We start from the raw sequence: 19827 nt of genomic DNA on the forward strand, positions 1-19827 counted from the left end.
CTGACTCTTATTTCTTTGTGGGGGACACTCAATATAGGGGAAAGCTCTTGCTTATGGCCCAGAAGATAAAAGAAGGTCACCAATATGCATGCTGAACTTTAAGTGCTTCTCATGAGGTGGGAGGCTGTACCAATAATTAGACAGCACTAGGTCTGGGTGTTAAAATAAAGTTTACTGATTATTAAAGTTAAATTAAAGTCCATTTGAACAAGTTGATGAGCGTGCATCTGACGGTAGTTACAGGGTTTTTCTGTTTAGGTAGGTGTCTTTATTATAGACCTCAAGGGTAGAGCCCATGGTGATATGAAATGCACATAACTCTCTCAGCGGCTGTCCCATGGAATCCTAGAGAGAGGGTTTCCTTTTAACTGGAAAAATCCTACCTTTAGAGATCTTCTTTCCCATAGACACCCAGTCTGTCCTGATTCCTTGGGGGAAATTCGTATGGTTTCTCCTTTTCTACTTTCATATGGGATCTCCTTTTCTACTTTCTACCTTTAGGGATCTTCTTTCCCGTAGACACCTTTGGTTATGCTGTTACTTTATTCCTCAGCTGTAACTTCAGGTGATTTCTCTTGTGGAAAAATCTGGGGACCAGGCTATTCCACAGCACTGCAATCCCAGTGGGGAAGGGGGATCCAGAAACCTCCCCACTACTCTTAAGTTCCAAAAAATGCTTTAAATCTTAATCTGGATAGCTTCTCTGGTAGCAGGATCCATCACTGGTGCTTGCCTACCTAGGGAGTAGAGTAGGATCTCAGGTCTTTGATCCCCCTGAAGACAGCCCCTTTGCCCCTAAAAGTCTATCTTACTAAATTATAAGAAGGACCCTCTGGCAGGGAGTACATGGTGAGGTATCTCTTCTAAAAGAAACTCATTTGGGCAAGACTTGGATGCCCTCCCAGAGTGTGGAAAAAATACACGTTTACTCTGCAGCTACTCTCTCTAATTGAACCCACGAGTGTTAAAATGGCTGAGTTAAATAGCATTGAGTCACCCAATCCAAAGCCTCCTGATGGTAGAACCTGAAGGGATGCATGGCTCCTACTGAATGCGTTCTAAGGACAAGGAGAGTGGCATCTAGTGGCCAGACTCAGTAGTGCTGCCACATGTGCATATGGGCACACATGCTCCAAAATTGCCACATCTCTGGGCACATGCTGACACACACATGTATATATGTACGCTCCACGCACCCATTTGAAAGTCACCATCTTAGCGTGTATGTATGCTAATGTGCAAACACATGCAATGCATTGCACGTGTATACTTTTTCTACCTCTTTTTAAAGTATACGTGCATATATTTTACTCAAAAAGGTAACGTAGAACCTGTGTGAGTCCCAATTTATGCACATTAAGTTGGCCACTTTTAATTAGTTTACCAATTAGTCCACCTGTTCGACTAGTTCTTCTTCACGTCCTCGAAACCCACCTGGTTCTTTAGTCTGAACTAGGGATGTGAATCGTGTCCTCGATCGTCTTAACGATCGATTTCGGCTGGGAGGGGGAGGGAATCGTATTGTTGCCGTTTGGGGGGGTAAAATATCGTGAAAAATCGTTAAAAATCGTTAAAAATCGAAAAATCGAAAAACCGGCACATTAAAACCCCCTAAAACCCACCCCCGACCCTTTAAATTAAATCCCCCACCCCCAAATAACTTAAATAACCTGCGGGTCCAGCGGCGGTCCGGAACGGCAGCGGTCCGGAACGGGCTCCTGCTCCTGAATCTTGTCGTCTTCAGCCGGCGCCATTTTCCAAAATGGCGCCGAAAAATGGCGGCGGCCATAGACGAAAAAGATTGGACGGCAGGAGGTCCTTCCGGACCCCCGCTGGACTTTTGGCAAGTCTCGTGGGGGTCAGGAGGCCCCCCACAAGCTGGCCAAAAGTTCCTGGAGGTCCAGCGGGGGTCAGGGAGCGATTTCCCGCCGCGAATCGTTTTCGTACGGAAAATGGCGCCGGCAGGAGATCGACTGCAGGAGGTCGTTCAGCGAGGCGCCGGAACCCTCGCTAAAGGTGCCTCTCCATATCTCTGGCACAGATCACTGCTAGGGGCAAGACTAACTAAGGTCCCAGTACTATAGAGTGCTTGTAGAGTGTGGATGGTCAGATGTGGATGCTCTCTGGAGTCAGAACTGGCAGAGTTTCCTCCCTGGAATCAAGGGAATGGATGTGGTGAGGCTGGAATACTTTGTAGGGGGAGAGTGACAGATAGAGATATGGCTGCTATAACAGGAGGCGTTATGAGAGATGTGAAGTAGAAGTCAGTGTAAAGAGAGAAGAAAGGCAGAGTGATAGAGAGATAGGAGGTATAAGAGAACATGTGGAAATACACTCGACCTCCTGAAAAATATATCTGCATTTATTTAGACAATTCAAATGTATTTTCAAACAAGTTAACAGAAGATTATGATCTTTGCTGCCATTGGCAATTGATAGTGCAGGCAAAGACCATAGTAGGTGTTTTGAATCTTGAGGCTAAACAGATCTGTTGAAATCTTGAGTTCACCAATTGTTCTGATTTGATCACAGAGCTCTTTTCTTTCAATGCTGAGACCCTAGCAGATTACAGGGGGCTTGTAGAGGGAAAAATGATTTACATGGCAATGCACTTTTTAATCGGGGCAGCTAGATTGCTTCCTAGATACCCCCCCTTTTGAAAATCCCTTCTCTTATCAACCGTCATCTCCCACCACTCTTTCAAGACTCTTACTGACTCAGAAAGCAGGGAGCAATATATGCACACAAGTACGGCTTGTCCTCCCATTGAGCTTTGTTTTCCTTTAACCTCCTCTCCCAATATACACTATTGAACTGATAATAGCTTTCACCCGCATTGTGCATTTAATGCATATAAATGGGATTTTAAAAGTTGCTACATTAGTATATGTAATGAACCTAGTGAAGCCTTAGTTTATTTAGGGCAGTGTAGATTGTGGAGTGAGAGAGAGGTTACCATTCTGGGCAGCCTCTTTCTTTGAGGGTGCTGGAATGGCTATCCCTGTGGGAAGGTTTTTTTAAACAGTAATCTACTGAGAATCTGTAGATAGTCCCTTTAGGTTTGCTGAGAGTTAGGAGGTAGTAGGAGCATTGCTTGAGCTTGAAATTTCAGGCTCACTGGGAGGGACCAGGCACACCCTGTCTGGGGATCCTGAGCGGGGTTAGGAAGGGGGTTCCATCCAGTCCACTCACTGGTTGGGGATTCTTTCGGGGTTATTTGTTTTTTTGATTTTTTTTTGTTTTTTTGTTTACATTTTTTTGAGGATACCTTGTGGGACCCCTGGGTATCACCTGGGCCCAGAGCACAGGGAACTCTGTGCCTGGGGTGCCCTGGATAAGGAAGACCTGCTCCTCTGCATCCTCGAAGAGCAAGGAGGCATGGTGGTGACCTGCTGCACGGAAGAACTCTGATGTTCACTTTAGTTGAAGACACGAGGATTTTGACTTGTGAGATCTAGGAGGAAGAATTTTGGCTGCCCCTTCCTTCTTGAATTGCAGCAGCGAGCGCTTGTTGTGCTAAGTGGATCCCCTCCATCAGGGATTCAAAAGAGACAGAGAGAGAGAAAGAAGTGAAGAAATATCATCTCACTGTGAATAAAGAACCATTTGAGATCGTTGAGGACCCCCATCAGGAGCCTTCACCCTTAGAGAGAGAGAGGATTTGGGCTCTTTGTGCAGAGACAGTATTTTGGAGGGAGGTAATCCCACCCAAACAAGGGAGCCCTGACCACCAGGAAGCTCCACGTAGCCCAGCTCTGGAGGGTGGATGTAGTAACGGAGACGCTTGCACAGATAGAGGGAGAAGAGCTGTAACAACAGTGAAATTCAGTGGTGCTGAGGGCTAAGTTTATTGTGCCACGTTTCACCTAATTTTCCAGCGGTAAAGACTTTAGTTTTGGACACCAAGCCAGTTTTATTTGGCACTTACGGTGCTCACATTAAAGGAAAAAGTACCCCTCTCCCCGGGACAAGAGAAAATTTAGAGCTAGCCATCCCCGAAGGGACTATCATTGCTTTTATGGCCCCCAACGGCGGGACTCTGCATCCAGGGATGGGGTTACATCCTGCATATTACATTTTCCTTTCAAAATTACCTTGTTAAATTCAAAGTGGAAATGGGGGCAACCGATAGGAAACTGGGCAGACGAGGTTGCCTTTATGGTCCTAATACACCATTATATTTTGTTTCTGACTTTCCACAGGACTAGGTGAATTTTCAAAGGAGTGACGCATGTAAATGAAACATACACTCATAGCAATTGTCAAAAGCCATTTACGTGCATAAATAGGGGAATGTTAAAAGGCTGGCGTGCATATCAATTAGATTTGCTCACAAGTCGAACTGGTGCATACTGAGCGGATTTTAACAGTCACCCAAGTACGGGCAAATCCCCCGCTACGCGCACAGATGAAAAGTTCCCAAAAAGGGGGCGGGGAGTGGGTGTGGTCTGAGCAGGGCATGGGCGTTCCCTGGATTTCAAATTAGTGCATGAATACGCACAAAGGCGCGCACCGGAGTCCCCGCCTCGTGGCGTTACTTCTGCTCTGGATGATGTGCAAGATATAAAATAAAGATTAATAGACAGATCAGCAGGGTTTAAAGGGTCAGGGAGAAAGGAGGCTATTAAACTGGGGCGTTTGGAACTCCTGTCCCTTGCTTGGGTGAACTGGGAATGAACTGGGAAACTGGTAATGGCGTCGGCGTGCGTCTATTAAAATCCCCTCACTTACCCAGCAGAAGCCGCATTTGCGTGCCCCCACTTAAAATTGGGCGCACGTGTGCATGGTCAGGCTGCTTTATAACATGCGCGCACACATTTATAAAATGGCCGCACGCCTGGGTGTGAGCCGATGAAAGTGTGCACATGTGCGCCTGTTTAAAAATTACCGTCAAAGTGCGCTTAAACTTCAAAAGCCCAATTACACGGGCAACTTTCATTTGCACGTGTAAAACCCAGCTTTATGGGTGTAAATGTTTTTGCAAATCAGGCCCAATAGGTACAGAAAGGGCAGTGACGGTGCAAGCTTCCCCATAGTCCCCTGCCAATGGGCCTCCACACTGCTTTGGAGGTTACACCTCAGCGAGTGAGAGGAATTCATGCCTGCGTGATCTTTGTCTTCCCTGCGAAAACTGCCAACAAAATTGCCAATTAGTGCCAAATTAGAAAAGTGAGTTTTCTTTAGCAGTGTGGATACTGCGAACCAGACTGTGACCTTCATTTATTTCCATACAGATCACCAAAAGGCTTTTACATATTAAAACCTTCTGCTCATGCATTAGGGATATAACCATTGGAGGTAAAAACAGTTATTTCAGGCCTTTAAAATATGTTACTGTTTGTTGCTTATCACTTTCTTTCCTATGAATAATGCTGGGACAGACTGTACTGAGCTGTTAGAAGAAGTGTCAAATATCTCGAGAGATTAGAAGCAAAAATACATGAGCTAAATAATTTTTACAGGTTATATGACGTTCAGTTTCAATGTCTTTAATACATCCTCCGGGCCTCGTTCGCTTCGCTTTTTCTTTCCACGGTCACAGAATTTCAGAAAGGGAATCACAGGGCTTCTATAAATTGCACTTTATCCATGTTCATGCTTTCCTAAAACTGAAATTTCCACAGCACTATTCTGGTACTTCTGAAGATAACAGCTTTCATCAAGCTGCATATGGAAAGCATGATGCAGCAAGCCAATTACAGTACTTATTAGAAGGTTTTATTCAACAGCTTTCTCTGACAGTGTATCACGGGCTTCCTTTCAAAATATCGGTAGATATTTGCTTCTTTACGGTTTGAATGGAGCATATTGGTTTTTTGTTTGTTTTTTTTGTGGCGTAATGAAATACGTAGACAGCACTCCTCAGAGACTGAGCGCCAGATCTAAGGACCGTGCAAATAACGAAACAGCAAAACTGTAAGTAATGGTCAAACCAATGATTTTTAGAAAATGTTCTTAGCGCCAAATTTAAGACATCAAAAAAAAATATATATATATTGTGTGTGGCATAAATGAAGCAACACTACCAACTTTTTGTAAGACAGACTGCAAGACTTTGAGATATATCATGACTGCAGCATCCTTTCCACAACCGTGTCAGCTGCATGCTCACTGCCTCTTTCTAGCTTACATAATTGCACACCCTACCCACCCCTCATCCTCCCTCCCTTCCCAGTCTCTTTCACCGTAGCTGTGAAAGAAGCTCTGTATCACACATCATTGAAGCTAAGATTGTTTTTATTGGATGCCTAGGTCAATTACATAATCAATTCACCCATTAAACATATTCTCAAGTCCCTGCAGGGTGAGTTTGCCCTTGCCTACAAGTTCATGCTCAATAAGGGGTACATTTTTAAGACCCGCTCACATGCATCCATGTGTGCGCGGTTCCCGGCGCATGCAGATGGGCGCGTGCTATAAAACACAATATACGTAAGCACGTACGCGGCAGATTTTAACACCAGCACGCACTTGTGCGGGCGGGTGGCCTCCTCCACATGCAGGAGGGGGGGGCGGGATTTTAAAAGGCAAGCGCAGCAACGTGAGTAGGGCTTCCTGAGTTCCCTTAACCCCTACCTAACCTTCCTACCCTTTCCTCTATCCTCCCTGACCCTTAACCCCCTTCCTAGCTACTCCCATTTCTTTTTGATTACTTACTGCTTCTCGGGAGTAGAAGTAATCTCCATGTGCCGGCTGGCTGCCAGTGCGCACTTCCCCGGGACAGCGGCTAATGGCGCTGTCTCGGCCTACCCCTGCTCTGCCCCTCCCTCCCCCTGCCCATCCCTTTTGCAGGTCGCGCACTTCTGTGTGGCCAGACCCGCTCTAAAATGCGCACAACATTCGCAACGCCCAGTCGTGTGCGTAACCCCCGCTTTTTATGCGCGCGGGCCATAAATATCATGATACTGCGATATTCCACCAACGGAGATGTAGGGCTGTTGAAGCCTCACCCTTCTGATGATCCTGCAATTTGATCCTTGCTTACCGGGCTAAACATTTCTGCAGTGTGACAATGTCCTGGTCCATAAAAGATCAGGACTCACTTATTAAAGCATGCAGCCCAATACTGAGGTGGTGAGAAGGCCAATCTGCACTCTCATCCACCCATTCAACATGGTAGAAAAATACCAGCTTGTTATTCTTTGCCTGTCCAGCTTTTCAACGGCAATTGCTGTGCACCCCTGGGCTGTGGTCGTCTCTGCCACAGACCACGGGAGCAAAACCTCGCTTGCCATGGGCTCCCCCCTAACCTAGCTGTGGCCATCTTTCAAATTCATTAATGCATATAGTTAACATAAGATATGCCATACCGGGTCAGACCAAGGGTCCATCAAGTCCAGTATCCTGTTTCCAACAGTGGCCAATCCAAGTCACAATCATCTGGCAAGTACCCAAACATTAAATGAACAGATCACGAGCTACTAAACCTTATTGATTAATAGCAGTTTATGGACTTCTCCTGTAGGAACTTGTCCAAACCTCATGTTTTAAAAAGCCCCGTGTTTAAAAAGCATGGCAAACAGTAAAACTGCTGTAAAAACTGCTGTGGTAACTTGGGCAATAGCAGATCACCCATATGGATCGCAATTACAAAAGCGCCACAGCTCCGGGCAGGGCACAGAAACATGGTGAAGGGATCGTGCAGAAACAGGGCAGCCAGCAACCCAGTAACTATATCACAGCCCGGTAAGCTGTTCCCTCCTTCTCCACTAGTGGGTTTTTTTTTTTAATTACCATATGAGCACCAAGCAAGCCTCTGTGTTGGGTCCTATTCCAGTCCAGCTGCCGACCGCTGGACGGAACGTCCACTCTGAGAGAGTACTGCAGCAGGGGAGAAAAGCAGAGCCCGATGCTACTGCTAGTCCAGGGCTCGTGCAGCAAAAGAAAATGCTGAGAGCCCTGATAAACCGTCGGAGGTACCCCCAGAACACAAGGCCTGACTCCTCACTGCCTCCCGGCGAGGGGAGAGGAGATGAAACAGAGGACCATCCCTGCTCATGCAACCAAGGAATAACAACTGAGAGAAAGCAGGCACTGCATGTCCTGGCCAATGATAGGAGGAAGGCCCTCCTAGCCAATCACCTGGGAAGCACCCCAGAGTGTGGCTTCAGTATGGCGGAGAAGGAACAGAAACAGGAACAAACCAAAAGCCAAAGCAGTGTGGCAGCCTGCAGGCCGAAGGATCTTAATGTATGCAAAGCTGTCCCAGCTACTGGAAATCCCAGTCTGTCCCCCAATCCCAAACACCCTGCCTAAAGTCTTGCAGAGTCCCTCTACTCGCCCCAATGGACCGTGATCCAAAAGCTACAATATATGCTATTGAATTTGCTACAATATATGCTACTGAATTCTCAATAGGTTTTACCTGTAACATGGGTAAATGAGCTTTTGAAAATTGCTACGATAGTATGTTACATTTACATTTTCCTTTGAAAATTACTCTGAATATGTCTGTGCAGGGCTGCACACATCTGGTACGCACTATACAAATCATGATAATTATTGATACTTTCCTGAACATGAGAATTATATGTGCCCTTCTGCATTCCTAATAATCCTAACTATACTATTTGATTTCTAAACTCTTAAATATGTGGTTATCTGTATTTACATTTTTCTTTGAAAATTACCTTGGTGATTAACTATCCCTATTCCTTGGAGCTTGCAATCTAGCCAAGACAGAAAAGACACACAATAAAAAGCAAATAAGAGGAAACAAAAAACTGGGTTTGTTTTGTTTCATTCGGGTTTTTTTTTTTTTTTACAATTGACTTTCATTTTGGAAAGCAGACAGACAGACAATAACTTAGAGCTGAAAGAATTTTTTAAAATGTGAGGCTCCTCCCCCACACCAGGCCTTCTTCTCCACCCCTAGGCAGTAATGTATCACTGCAGCAGTTAAAACGGGGAAGGAGCAATCCCCAGTCACTCCTGCCCCACTGGTTCACATGCAAAATGGAGCTGGCTGACGCTGTTGTGCTGCTGTACAGAATATGGCTATGCTGAAGAATGACGCCGGCTTCAGAGCGTTATTTTGAAACCAGGACCCAACTGGGCAGAAATGGATTCCTGCAGCCCCATAGATGTTAAGCTGCTATGGGGAGAGTTTCGGGGATGGAGGAGGCCTGCTTTATTTTTTTTTTTATTGCAGAGGGTTAATTTTTAAACAGCCCACACAAGGATAAAAGTCTGCAGCTGCTGTTTAGTTCAATTTCAAAGTGGAGGAGGAATAGCCTAGTGGTTAGAGCAGTGGGTTACAAATCAGGAGACCAGGGTTTGACTTGTAAGCCCTCTGGGGATAGGGAAATATCTACAGTACCTGAATGTAAACCGATGTGATAGCTCAGATCAAATGTGGGTATATAAAAATAAATAAATAAGATTTCTATGCATGTAACCCCCAGACTGAGCTCCTCACTAAGAATCCAAATAGTACCGAATATTTTACAAACACTTTACTCTACTATTCAACCTTGGTGCATATAGGATTCTTCCATAGGGGCAGGATAACCTCCTGAGCTCTGGGTGGTATTCTAACACTTCTTTATTGAACATTTCTTTTAAAATGTAACATAATGGGGCTGATTTTAAATCCTACGTGCGCGGGGTACATTTGTACGCGCTACCCGAAATCGGAGCGGCCTCAGATGGGAACTTTCCTTTCGATCCCCCCCCCCCCCCTACCTTTGCTGTCAAAGTTATGCCTGCCCGAGGCGAGCCAGGCCTGCCCGAAATACGCGCATCCTGGGGCTTGTGCGTGCCACTGAACCTATGCAAAATAGGCTCGGCATGTACAGGGGGGGGGGGGAGTTTAAAGGGTTACATGTTTATCTTACACGCGTAACCCTTTGAAAATCTACCCCAATGCTTCTTACAAGTCTCTTTCCTTTTATAACATTCAGTGGGCAAAGTTACTTTTGGTATATCTGTGACTGGAGATTCTTCAATAATGGGATCCCAAAAAGACTCCTCTCTAGTCTGGTGGTAGCTGGGGTTCCCTTCCTGGGTTATTTACCCTGGCAAAGGCAGCTAAGCACTAGGGATGTGAATCGTTTTTGAACGATTAAAAATAATCGTCAGATAATTTTAAAACCGTTCAAAATCGTTAGTGCACGATACAATACAAATGCCCCCGATTTATCGTCAGGGGCATTTGTATTGTATCATTAAATAGGGCGCGGGAAAACCAGCACACCAAAAAAACCCTAAAACCCACCCCGAACCTTTAGAACAAATCCGCCACCCCTCCCAATTTCCCCAAAATATTTTAAATTACCTGGGGTCCAGTGGGGGGGGGGGGTCCCAACACGATCTCCCTCTCTCTGGCCATGACTGTGTGGAGAGAAATGGCGCCGGTGGCCCTTTGCCCTTATCATGTGACAGGGCAAAGTTAGCGCCGGCGCCATTTTGGTTCCTGGATCCCGACGTCATGCGTGCAGGAGATCGCCCCCGGACCCCCAGGGACTTTTGGCCAGCTTGGGGGGGGGGTATCCTGACCCCCACAAGACTTGCCAAAAGTCCAGCTGGGGTCCGGGAGCGACCTCCTGCGCACGGGCCGTATTGTCAATCTTCAAAATGGCGCCCTCACTATGTCATACGGGCGACCGTCGCCCGTATGACATAGTGAGGGCGCCATAGTGAGGGACCCCCCCCCCACTGGACCCCAGGTAATTTAAAACATTTTGGGGGGGTTCTGGAGGGTGGGGGATTTGTTCTAAAGGTTCGGGGTGGGTTTTAGGGTTTTTTTGGTGTGCCGGTTTTCCCGCCCTCCCCCGATTTACGATTTTTAATGATTTAAAAAAAAACAAAAACACGACAATAAGATTTCCCTCCCCCCCCAGCCAAAATCGATCATTAAGACGATCGATCACACGATTCACACCCCTACTAAGCACAATTTAACTCTCCATTTATCATATCTTGACTCAGACATCTTGTATCAACATCTTTCACTGGTGTAACTGAAGGTACCTCCTCCTCACTCCAATCCTTGGTTAATTCATAGAATTTACAGTGATTATGAACAGGATGAATGCCACTTCTCTTTTCTTCCTTTATTCTGTTACTCCCTGCAGACACTGGTTGAGGGTGCAAGATTTATGGCTACTGAAAAGCCAGGGCAAATTGGATTGCAAAGGTTTAAAGACGCCAATGTCATTGTTATGACCCAGACTTTTGAAATTAATGTCTGTCACGCAGATTACCCTGATGTGCAGTTTAAGCTTGGAATCCATTTCTCCATTCCCAAGGTTTTCCAACATCCACATTATTTAATAATCAATTCTTTAATTGATCTTATTCAAAATTGAGGTTTCAAAGGAGCTATGCATGTAACTGTTACATACTAAGAACATTAGATATTGCCATACTGGGTCAGACCAAGAGTCCAACAAGCCCAGCATCCTGTTTCCAACAGTGACCAATCCAGGCTACAAGTATCTGGCAAGTACCAAAACACTACTTAGATCCCATGCTACTGATTCCAGTAATAGAAGTGGCTAATCCCTAAATCATCTTGATTAATAGCAGTTAATGGACTTCTCCTCCAATAACTTATTCAAACCTTTTTTAAACCCAGCTACACTAAATGCACTAACCATATCCTCTGACAACAAATTCCAGAGCTTAATTGTGCATTGAGTGAAAAATAATTTTCTCTAATTAGTTTTAAATGTGCATCTTGCTAACTTCATGGAGTGCCCCCTAGTCCTTCTATTATCTAAAAGAGTAAATAACCAATTCACATTTACCCGTTCTAGACCTCTGTCATATCCCCCCTCAGCCATCTCTTCTCCAAGCTGAATAGCCCTAACCTCTTTAGCCTTTCCTCATAGGGGAGCTGTTCCATCCCCTTTATCATTTTGGTTGCCCTTCTCTGTACCTTCACCATCGCAGCTATATCTTTTTTGAGATGCGGCAACTAGAATTTTACATAGTACTCAAGGTGTGGTTTCACCATAGAGCAATACAGAGGCATTATGACATTTTCCATTTTATTCACCATTCCCTTCCTAATAATTCCTAACATTCTGATTTCTTTTATGACTGCTGCAGCACACTGAGCCGACGATTTTAAAGTATTATCCACTATGACGCCTAGATCTTTTTCTTAATATGGAACCTAACATCGTGTAACTACAGCATCGATTATTTATCCCTATATGCATCACCTTGCACTTGTCCACATTAAATTTTGTCTGCCATTTGGATGCCCAATCTTCCAGTCTCGCAAGGTCCTTCTGCAATTTATCGTAATCCGCTTGTGTTGTAACTATTACTACTACTACTGTATCACTACTGTATCAATTTTCAAAAACCCATTTACGCACTTAGATGGTAACTTTCAAATTGGGGCACAGGCAGAACTTGGCACGTGTGCGTGAGAGCATGCCCAGATATGTGACTATTTTATAATGTGTGTATACATATTTTATTTATTTATTTAAATATTTTATATACCACCATTCCATATCAAGATCACAACAGCTTACAATAAAAACATTCATAATTTTTTAACAGGCATATAGAGTGAAATGCTCCATTACAAATTAATCTGCTTACTAAGACCATATAACGAATGATACAGGAAAATAATATAACAGCTAATATAATACATCATAACAAGCAGCACATTGTAAGCCAAGTTTCATTTTATCTGCCCTACATTCTTCCAGTTCAAGGAGCTTTCATCATTCTTAGTACTGAAATTCCCTCACTCTTTTGTTACATTTTGTTCCTCATGTTTCAAATTATAAATGAAAAGCTCTTTCAGGTTTAGGACCTAGTGCAAGTCAGATTTTGTATAAATAAGAGGCTGCTTTGCATATATCTAAAAAAAATAAAATATGGGATTTAATGTGCAGGGTGCTAAAGAATATGAACTATCCACGTGTCCAAGGTTGAGGGCAAATACATACATTAGGGTTCCTGGGTGCAGAAAGAAGCTCCAGCACTTTAAATGACATTAAGGATGGTTCTGTACATTGATATATATGGATTCTGTATAAATGACAAAGCCCTCTCAAATGTAATCTGATATGGGAAGACGGCCAAGAAAAGGCTCCTGCAGAAGTAGGGAATGGGAAATGTCCATTAGGGGCTCTTCAAACCTTGAGGGAAGTAAGCAGGTAGATGATTCACTAATGTTGGGAGGACCACACAGCTCAGAAGGATAATCTTTCTTGATAAGGCAACCCAGGAGCTCCCTTTGCATTGTCAACTTTCAAGACAACACAAATGTATCTTCTTTGACCCTTCTTATCTGGAAAGATTTCTGCTGGCCCATGTCCCGAAAGGGCAGTGGTCCCAAAATTACCCTCTCATCGATCCCATGAAACCACTTCTGAAATGATGTCTTCTCTAACAACACGTTATATAATAGACTTGGGTAAAAAAACGAGACGGGCTGCGGCGGTGGCTGCCAAAGAAAACACCAAAGAAAACACCAAAGAAAACACCCGTCAAAATTAATTCCAGCATTAGGCCGCATAGCATGGAAGCCATCTTGCTCCAGGCTCTCGTTATAAAATAGGCTGCCTGTGTACACTTGTGTGCCCAATTTTAAGTGAACACGCACCTAGGCGCACAAAGCCCAAGCACATATCCATGCCAAGTCCGGTTTCACCAATTTGTCCACCACTTCACCCATTTAAGAGCTAGGTCCCCCAAACCCCCTGGTTGGATAGCATGCTCTCCCCTCCCCCCCCCCCCCCCCCCCCCCCCCCAGTTATCCCAGACCCCTTAACTGACAGAAATGGCTGGTTTTCAATTTTTTTAAACTTACACCTCCTCCCTAGCAAAAGTAAACTTACATGGCAGTGAACTTGGGTGCGTCAAGGGCATGTAAGTATTTACATACAAAATTAGATTGGGATTAGGGAAATACAGTACCTGAATGTAATCTCTTTGAAGTGCCAAAATGCGGAAAATAAAAGTCCAAAATAAATAAATGAATACACATCTCTTGGCCATACTACGAAATCCCATGCCCAGCCCAAACCACACCCCACATCACATCCCTTTTTGAAATCAAGTGAGATGGGCAGCTTTTAAAATTTGGTCAGCATGCATAAGCCTGACTTGTGTGCACATCCTCTAATTTACGTGTGCTCCAGGCTCTTAAAATTCACCCATTAAAGTACACTTACGAATGTGAAACCTACGGACAATTCAGTGGCATATATATTGTAGCAATTTTCCAAAGCCCACTTAAACGTGTAAAGTGCATTTGCACATGTGAAACCCAGCTTTAAGCATGTAAATCCTAAATTACCCCCTATAATAGCAGTTCTTCAACAATAGAAAATCTGTTTCTTAAGTAAAACAACTGTTGCAATTATTGTAATCCAGGATTTACATTACACCTCCTTCCAAAGCATCAAGAGAAACATTCACTGATTCACTGGCCAGGGTCACTTCAGGCCCCTTCTTTACTTCATTGGGACACTGCTTTATGATCTAGGTGTCACACGTGCCATCCGCGGCACGTGTAACACCTTTCTTCTTCATTTCCAGCTTCTGGTTCCTCCTCGTTGGCAGCGGTGGGCGCCGGCTCCATCCTCGGGCCTCCCCTGGTGCTTCCGGTCCTGCTGCGGCTCCCGGCATCCCTGCTCATCGGAGAGGCCCGATGAGCAGGGATGCCGGGAGCCGCAGCACGAGTGGAGAGACACTGCCACTCGTGCTGCGCCCCTTCCTAGGCGCACGCACATTGCTAATCTTTAAGTAGGGACAACGGCGGGAACCTGGCCACGGCCCCAGATGATGTCAATGCTATCACAGTATATAAGCCCAACTTCAAAAAGAAAAACCTGGCTCTTCCTCCAAGCCTACCCCCTTTCATCATCACTTACTAACCCTCCCCTTTCAGGACCCACATCTAACACTTGCCCTCCTCTCCCGTCTTCTCTCTCCTAATCAAGAACCAGCAATAAATACAAATGCATCACTTAACCTTGTATATAAAGAATGTTATATAACTTTGTATATAACCTCGTATATAACGAGTGTTGTATACCTTGTATATAACGAATGTTTCGCTAAACCCTGTACATAACCTTTCCCTTTGTGTCATTGTTTTACTCCTTCCCCACCCCCACCTTTGTCACTCCTAGTTGAACCCCTCCTATCTAATTTATCTAGTTTTTGCTCTGTTACTGCGTTCTATTGTTTACTGTTCTTTGTAAAGGCAATGCCTATATATACATTGGTTGTAAGTTACATGTAAACCGACACGATGTGCAAACGGTTGTCTATATATAAAACCGTTTAAATAAATAAATAAATAAATAAATAAGCTTAGGCTTTGCTCCCTAGCATCACCTCTACAACAGGTCTCCTCGCTGGTCGAATACTCATTGCCTTCAGAGATTCGTCTCACTTCTTGTGTTCCTGTTCCTCATTATTCCTGGTTCCAGTCTCCTTGCTTCTACCCTTGCTTTGTCCCTTGGGTTGACTACACGTACTTTGAATTTGCTTTGCCTGACTTCACCATTGACTCTCTCCAAGCTCAGACCTCTGCCTTGCCTGACTACGCTATTGCCTTTCTCCAGACCCAGACCTTTGCTTCGCCTGACTACGTGATTGACTATCTCCGTGATCAGACCTGAGCCTTGCTTGCCACTGCCTTCAGATTGCCGCCAGCCCTGACTCAAGCCTGTTCTTTGACACCTCTTCAGCTTACCTCTTGGATGTGGCTTATTCAGACTTTGGCCTGCTCTTGCTCAAGCACCCCCTGTCTGCTTCTGCTCCTTTGGTGCTCGAGTTTCCAGGGCACTACCTCGTCCAGAGTAAGGCTATACCATCTCTCACCTGCTGTCTCTGGGCTGAACCACTATCCTCTCGAGACCCACCTAAGTCCTGCTGGCCCTGGCACCCAAAGACTTAACCCGTGGGGAACGAGGGCTGGTATAGGTGAAGCTCCAGTGGCCTCTGCCATTCAGCCCACTCCGTCTGCCAACGGTGGGGACCCATAGGTCCCCTACCTATGGGTTGCGTCAACCTCACCTCGGCCCAAGGGTCCACCTTTGACGCAACACTAGGGACCCAGGTATTTTCCTGACAACCTAAGATAGCCTGACACCTCTAAGCATCCTTCTTTTCTTTCTCTTACTAACCAACAACTTCCTGATGTACACAAGGTCTCTTTCCTATTCAGTTCTGAAATGCCATTCTCTTGCATTGAGGGGAAAGGAAGTATTTCATTTTAGAACATCACTGTAAAACAGATTACAAGAATCCACTCAAGTACTCCAATCGTTATTCTTCCTTCCATAAACTTAGAGGATATATATATTTTTTTACTTTATTTTTACTGTGTTCCCCTCTTGGATCATTCTCTCTCGTTCCCTTTGTTATTTAGTGTTGTTGAATACATTGATAATGTGGTTGGGAAGTAATAATTTGGTTTTAAATTTGAGGAAAACTGTTTTATTGCAGATGTGGAAAAGCCAGCTCAAATCAAATTTCAAAGGTTTTTCATATGATGAAACTATCATTTTTGAAGCCAGAAATTTAGATGTTATCCTGGATTCTTATCTTTTAATTCCCAGATTAGAAAGATAGTAAAAACTGCATTCTAAAAGGTAAACTGTTGAAATTCTTGCTTTCTCCTGTTCTTTTTCAATCAGTTTTGCAGGCAATCATATTCGGAGAAATAGTGTCATAGATTCACTTTACGTGATACAACATGCAGCTGCTAGGCTTTTATTTGGAGTAAATTGTTTTGATCATGTTACTCCACTGTTCTATACTTTGCATTGGCTTCCAATTAAATGCTGGCTGATTTTAAACTTTTGGTGATTATTCACAAATTATTATATTCTAAGAATGCATGTGCCTTAAATTTAAAAGTTTATGTTCCAGTGCGTGTTTTGCGTTCCTCACAAGCCAATTTGTTGGCTATACCTTCAGCCAAGGATTATAAATTGCAACAGACATATTTAAGTACATTCTCTTTTGTTGGCCCCAGCTTCTGGAATGCATTGCCTGATGAACTGAGGGAAGAAAAAGATATTAATGGCCAGATTTTAAAAGCTTTATGCGCGTAAATCGGGTTACGCATGCCGGGCCTATTTTATAAAGGCCCGGCGATGAGCCTAAAGCCCCGGAACGAGTCTAAGTCCCAGGGCTTTAAAAAAAGGGGCGATCCGGGGGCGGGCTGGGACGGTCCAGGGGCAGGACAGTCCAGGGCATGGCCAGAGGCCTCCGGCCCAGCGGCCATTTGCTGCTGTGCCAGGGGATTGCGTGCCGGCAGGCTGCCAGCGCGCGCAACCTGCCGGCATGCCAGAGGCAGGTACAGAAGGTAAAATAAAATTTGGGGGGGGGGGGGTTAGGATAGGGTTAGAAGGGATAGGATAGGGGAAGGGGTGGGAAGATTAGATTAGGGAGGAGGGAATGGGTGAAGGTCGCGGGCGTCAGTGCATGTTATTAAATCGGGCGTCCATGAGTGCGCGCTGGGTAGCTTGCGCCCATGTACAACCGCACGTACCTTTGAAAATCTACCCCTAAGAATTTTAGAAAAAGACTGAAGGATGTGTTTTTTAGACTTGCTTTTATGTAATTGTATTTTGGTTTTTATTTTATGCTATTTTTAAAGTTTGTGTTTTACTGTAAATTGTGAATGCTTTTTTGTAAATTATGCCAGTCTTTGCATTGGAGGTGGTGGCATATAAGAAATGTAAATAAATAGATAATGGGCGAGGGCCATCCTATTAGAGAAGGATGTCAGGGACTCATGTCTCATGAGTTCAGTATATTATTTATTACTCTCTCTGTAATACCTGGTTGGATGTTGAATTCAATGCCAGACACACAGCAGCACAAAATAATGCTATGTTTGGCTGCTTTAGTGGTCAAGTTTGTAATGAGCCCCTAGAAGTTTCTTGTACGTTTGGACACTTTTAACATATTTTTCAGTAGTGTTTGTATTTACACATTGTGCTACATGAATACATTTGTGTCACATTCATCCATAATTTTGCATTTTGTTATTTTATTTTGAGGAAGCAAACTAGATTTAACAGTTAAATAACATTTTACATTAGACGGTTTTGCACATGATACATTTTTATTGCATTTATTATTGATCTTTAAAATTTAGGTTTACTAGTAGGGCGTACAGCACATCATTTTATCCATGAGTTCTAATTATATATCACTGTCCTCTTAATGTTTTCTATACCTTAAAATATAGTCTAACTTCCCCTGTAGTGACAATAAATGTTTGGATTAACTATAGCACAGAAATTAGCAGAAAACTAAAAATAATACATTTAAGTTAGAAAAAATATGTAACATGGTGTTACCTTAGTTGCAGATTAGACTCAAGAATATTTTGTTTTAAATGCATTGTCTATTAACCTCAGAAATGTCTAGGGTTTATTAACTTGCATTTTATAAGGGAATTTCAATAGCACACAATGATTTACATTTTTTTTTAATAGCAATGCCCTATTTAAATTGAATGTATCAATTGCCGTGTTTGAATATCTGCATATTTATTGATAGCCTATAAAAATAGCATTTTGTTAAAACGAAAGTATCAAGAGATAAATTGCTGCAGTCTTTGAATCCCGGAAATGAGAATGTTTGCATTTGTTTCCTACGCCACTGCACTGTTCTCCTTTTCAAATAATGATTCCCCCATTATGTAAAGATAATCTGCATCCCTGGGGGCGGGGGATGAAGGTGCTTGCTGTAAAGATTCTGCTCACCGATAGCTCTAAGCATGAGAGCTGTTACGATCAGCCTGCAATGCTGGAATCATCTTTTCTGACTTCTGTGTCTGGCATTTCTATAGGACTACAGGGTGAATATTTTTTTGAGGCAACAATGGAATGATCCCCGACTGGCCTACAGCGAGTATCCCGATGATTCCCTGGATCTGGACCCCTCCATGCTGGACTCCATTTGGAAACCCGACTTGTTCTTTGCAAATGAGAAAGGTGCAAATTTCCATGATGTTACCACAGAGAACAAGTTGCTGCGGATTTTTAAAAATGGGAATGTGCTATACAGTATCAGGTAAGTAAAAAATATTTTTGCTCAGTTTCTTTTTCCTTTTCTACCTGATCCAGACTGTGCAATTTAAATGTTTTTGTAGTGGTTTCTTTACTGCTAAAAAAGCATAATATAAATCAATCAAATAAATAGATAAACATCATTTTCCTCAAACACTGATTTCATTTTATTCATTTTATTTCCCCTCTTCCAGTTCCAAGTTAATTTTTCCCTGTTTTATTGTAACTTTCTCACATCCTTTTTCTGATTCCCTGTATTTAAAAGTTCAAGGTTCTTATTGAGAATATTGTTTATTACGCTACGTTATGCTTTCACACTTTGTTAATTGTAAACCGGGTTGATGTGATGCCTGTCATGAAACTCGGTATAACAAAAACATTAAATAAAATAAATAAATTTTAGTGAATAAAATAGTGTGGGAGTCATGTTAATCCAACTTAAATGATGGAAATAAAGATGGATACATAATGATACAAAAAATATGTGATACTTTTTATTGGACTAGCTTAGGGGCAGATTTTTAAAGACACACACGCGCGTCCATGTGTGCATAGTTCCCGGCGCGCACACGTGGAAGCGCCGATTTTATAACATTCGTGCATTGTTACAAAATATGATACCCGCTCACACGTGCGGGCGGGTCGCGACTCGTGCGTGCAAGGAGGGTGATTAAAAAAAAGAGAAACGCGATGATGCAATTGGCCCATTCCCAGTTCCCTCCCAGTCTGCTCCCAGTATTTGCAGAAGCCGGATTTTTAAATTTTACCTGTTAATGCATTTCTTGACTAGCTTTCGGGAGCTAACACTCCC

At 43.6% G+C, this 19827-nt stretch overlaps 1 protein-coding gene across 1 annotated transcript in view; it reads left to right on the plus strand.

Moving 5' to 3' along the window:
* Positions 1-19827, plus strand: part of GLRA2 (glycine receptor alpha 2) — a 209371-nt gene that overhangs the window by 53229 nt on the left and 136315 nt on the right. Inside the window, exon 4 of the mRNA XM_029601880.1 lies at positions 18797-19020. Coding sequence (XP_029457740.1) covers positions 18797-19020 — 224 coding nt within the window. The remainder of the gene's footprint in view (positions 1-18796; positions 19021-19827) is intronic.

The sequence above is a fragment of the Rhinatrema bivittatum genome, chromosome 5 (genome assembly GCF_901001135.1).
Source record: "Rhinatrema bivittatum chromosome 5, aRhiBiv1.1, whole genome shotgun sequence".
NCBI lineage: Eukaryota > Metazoa > Chordata > Amphibia > Gymnophiona > Rhinatrematidae > Rhinatrema > Rhinatrema bivittatum.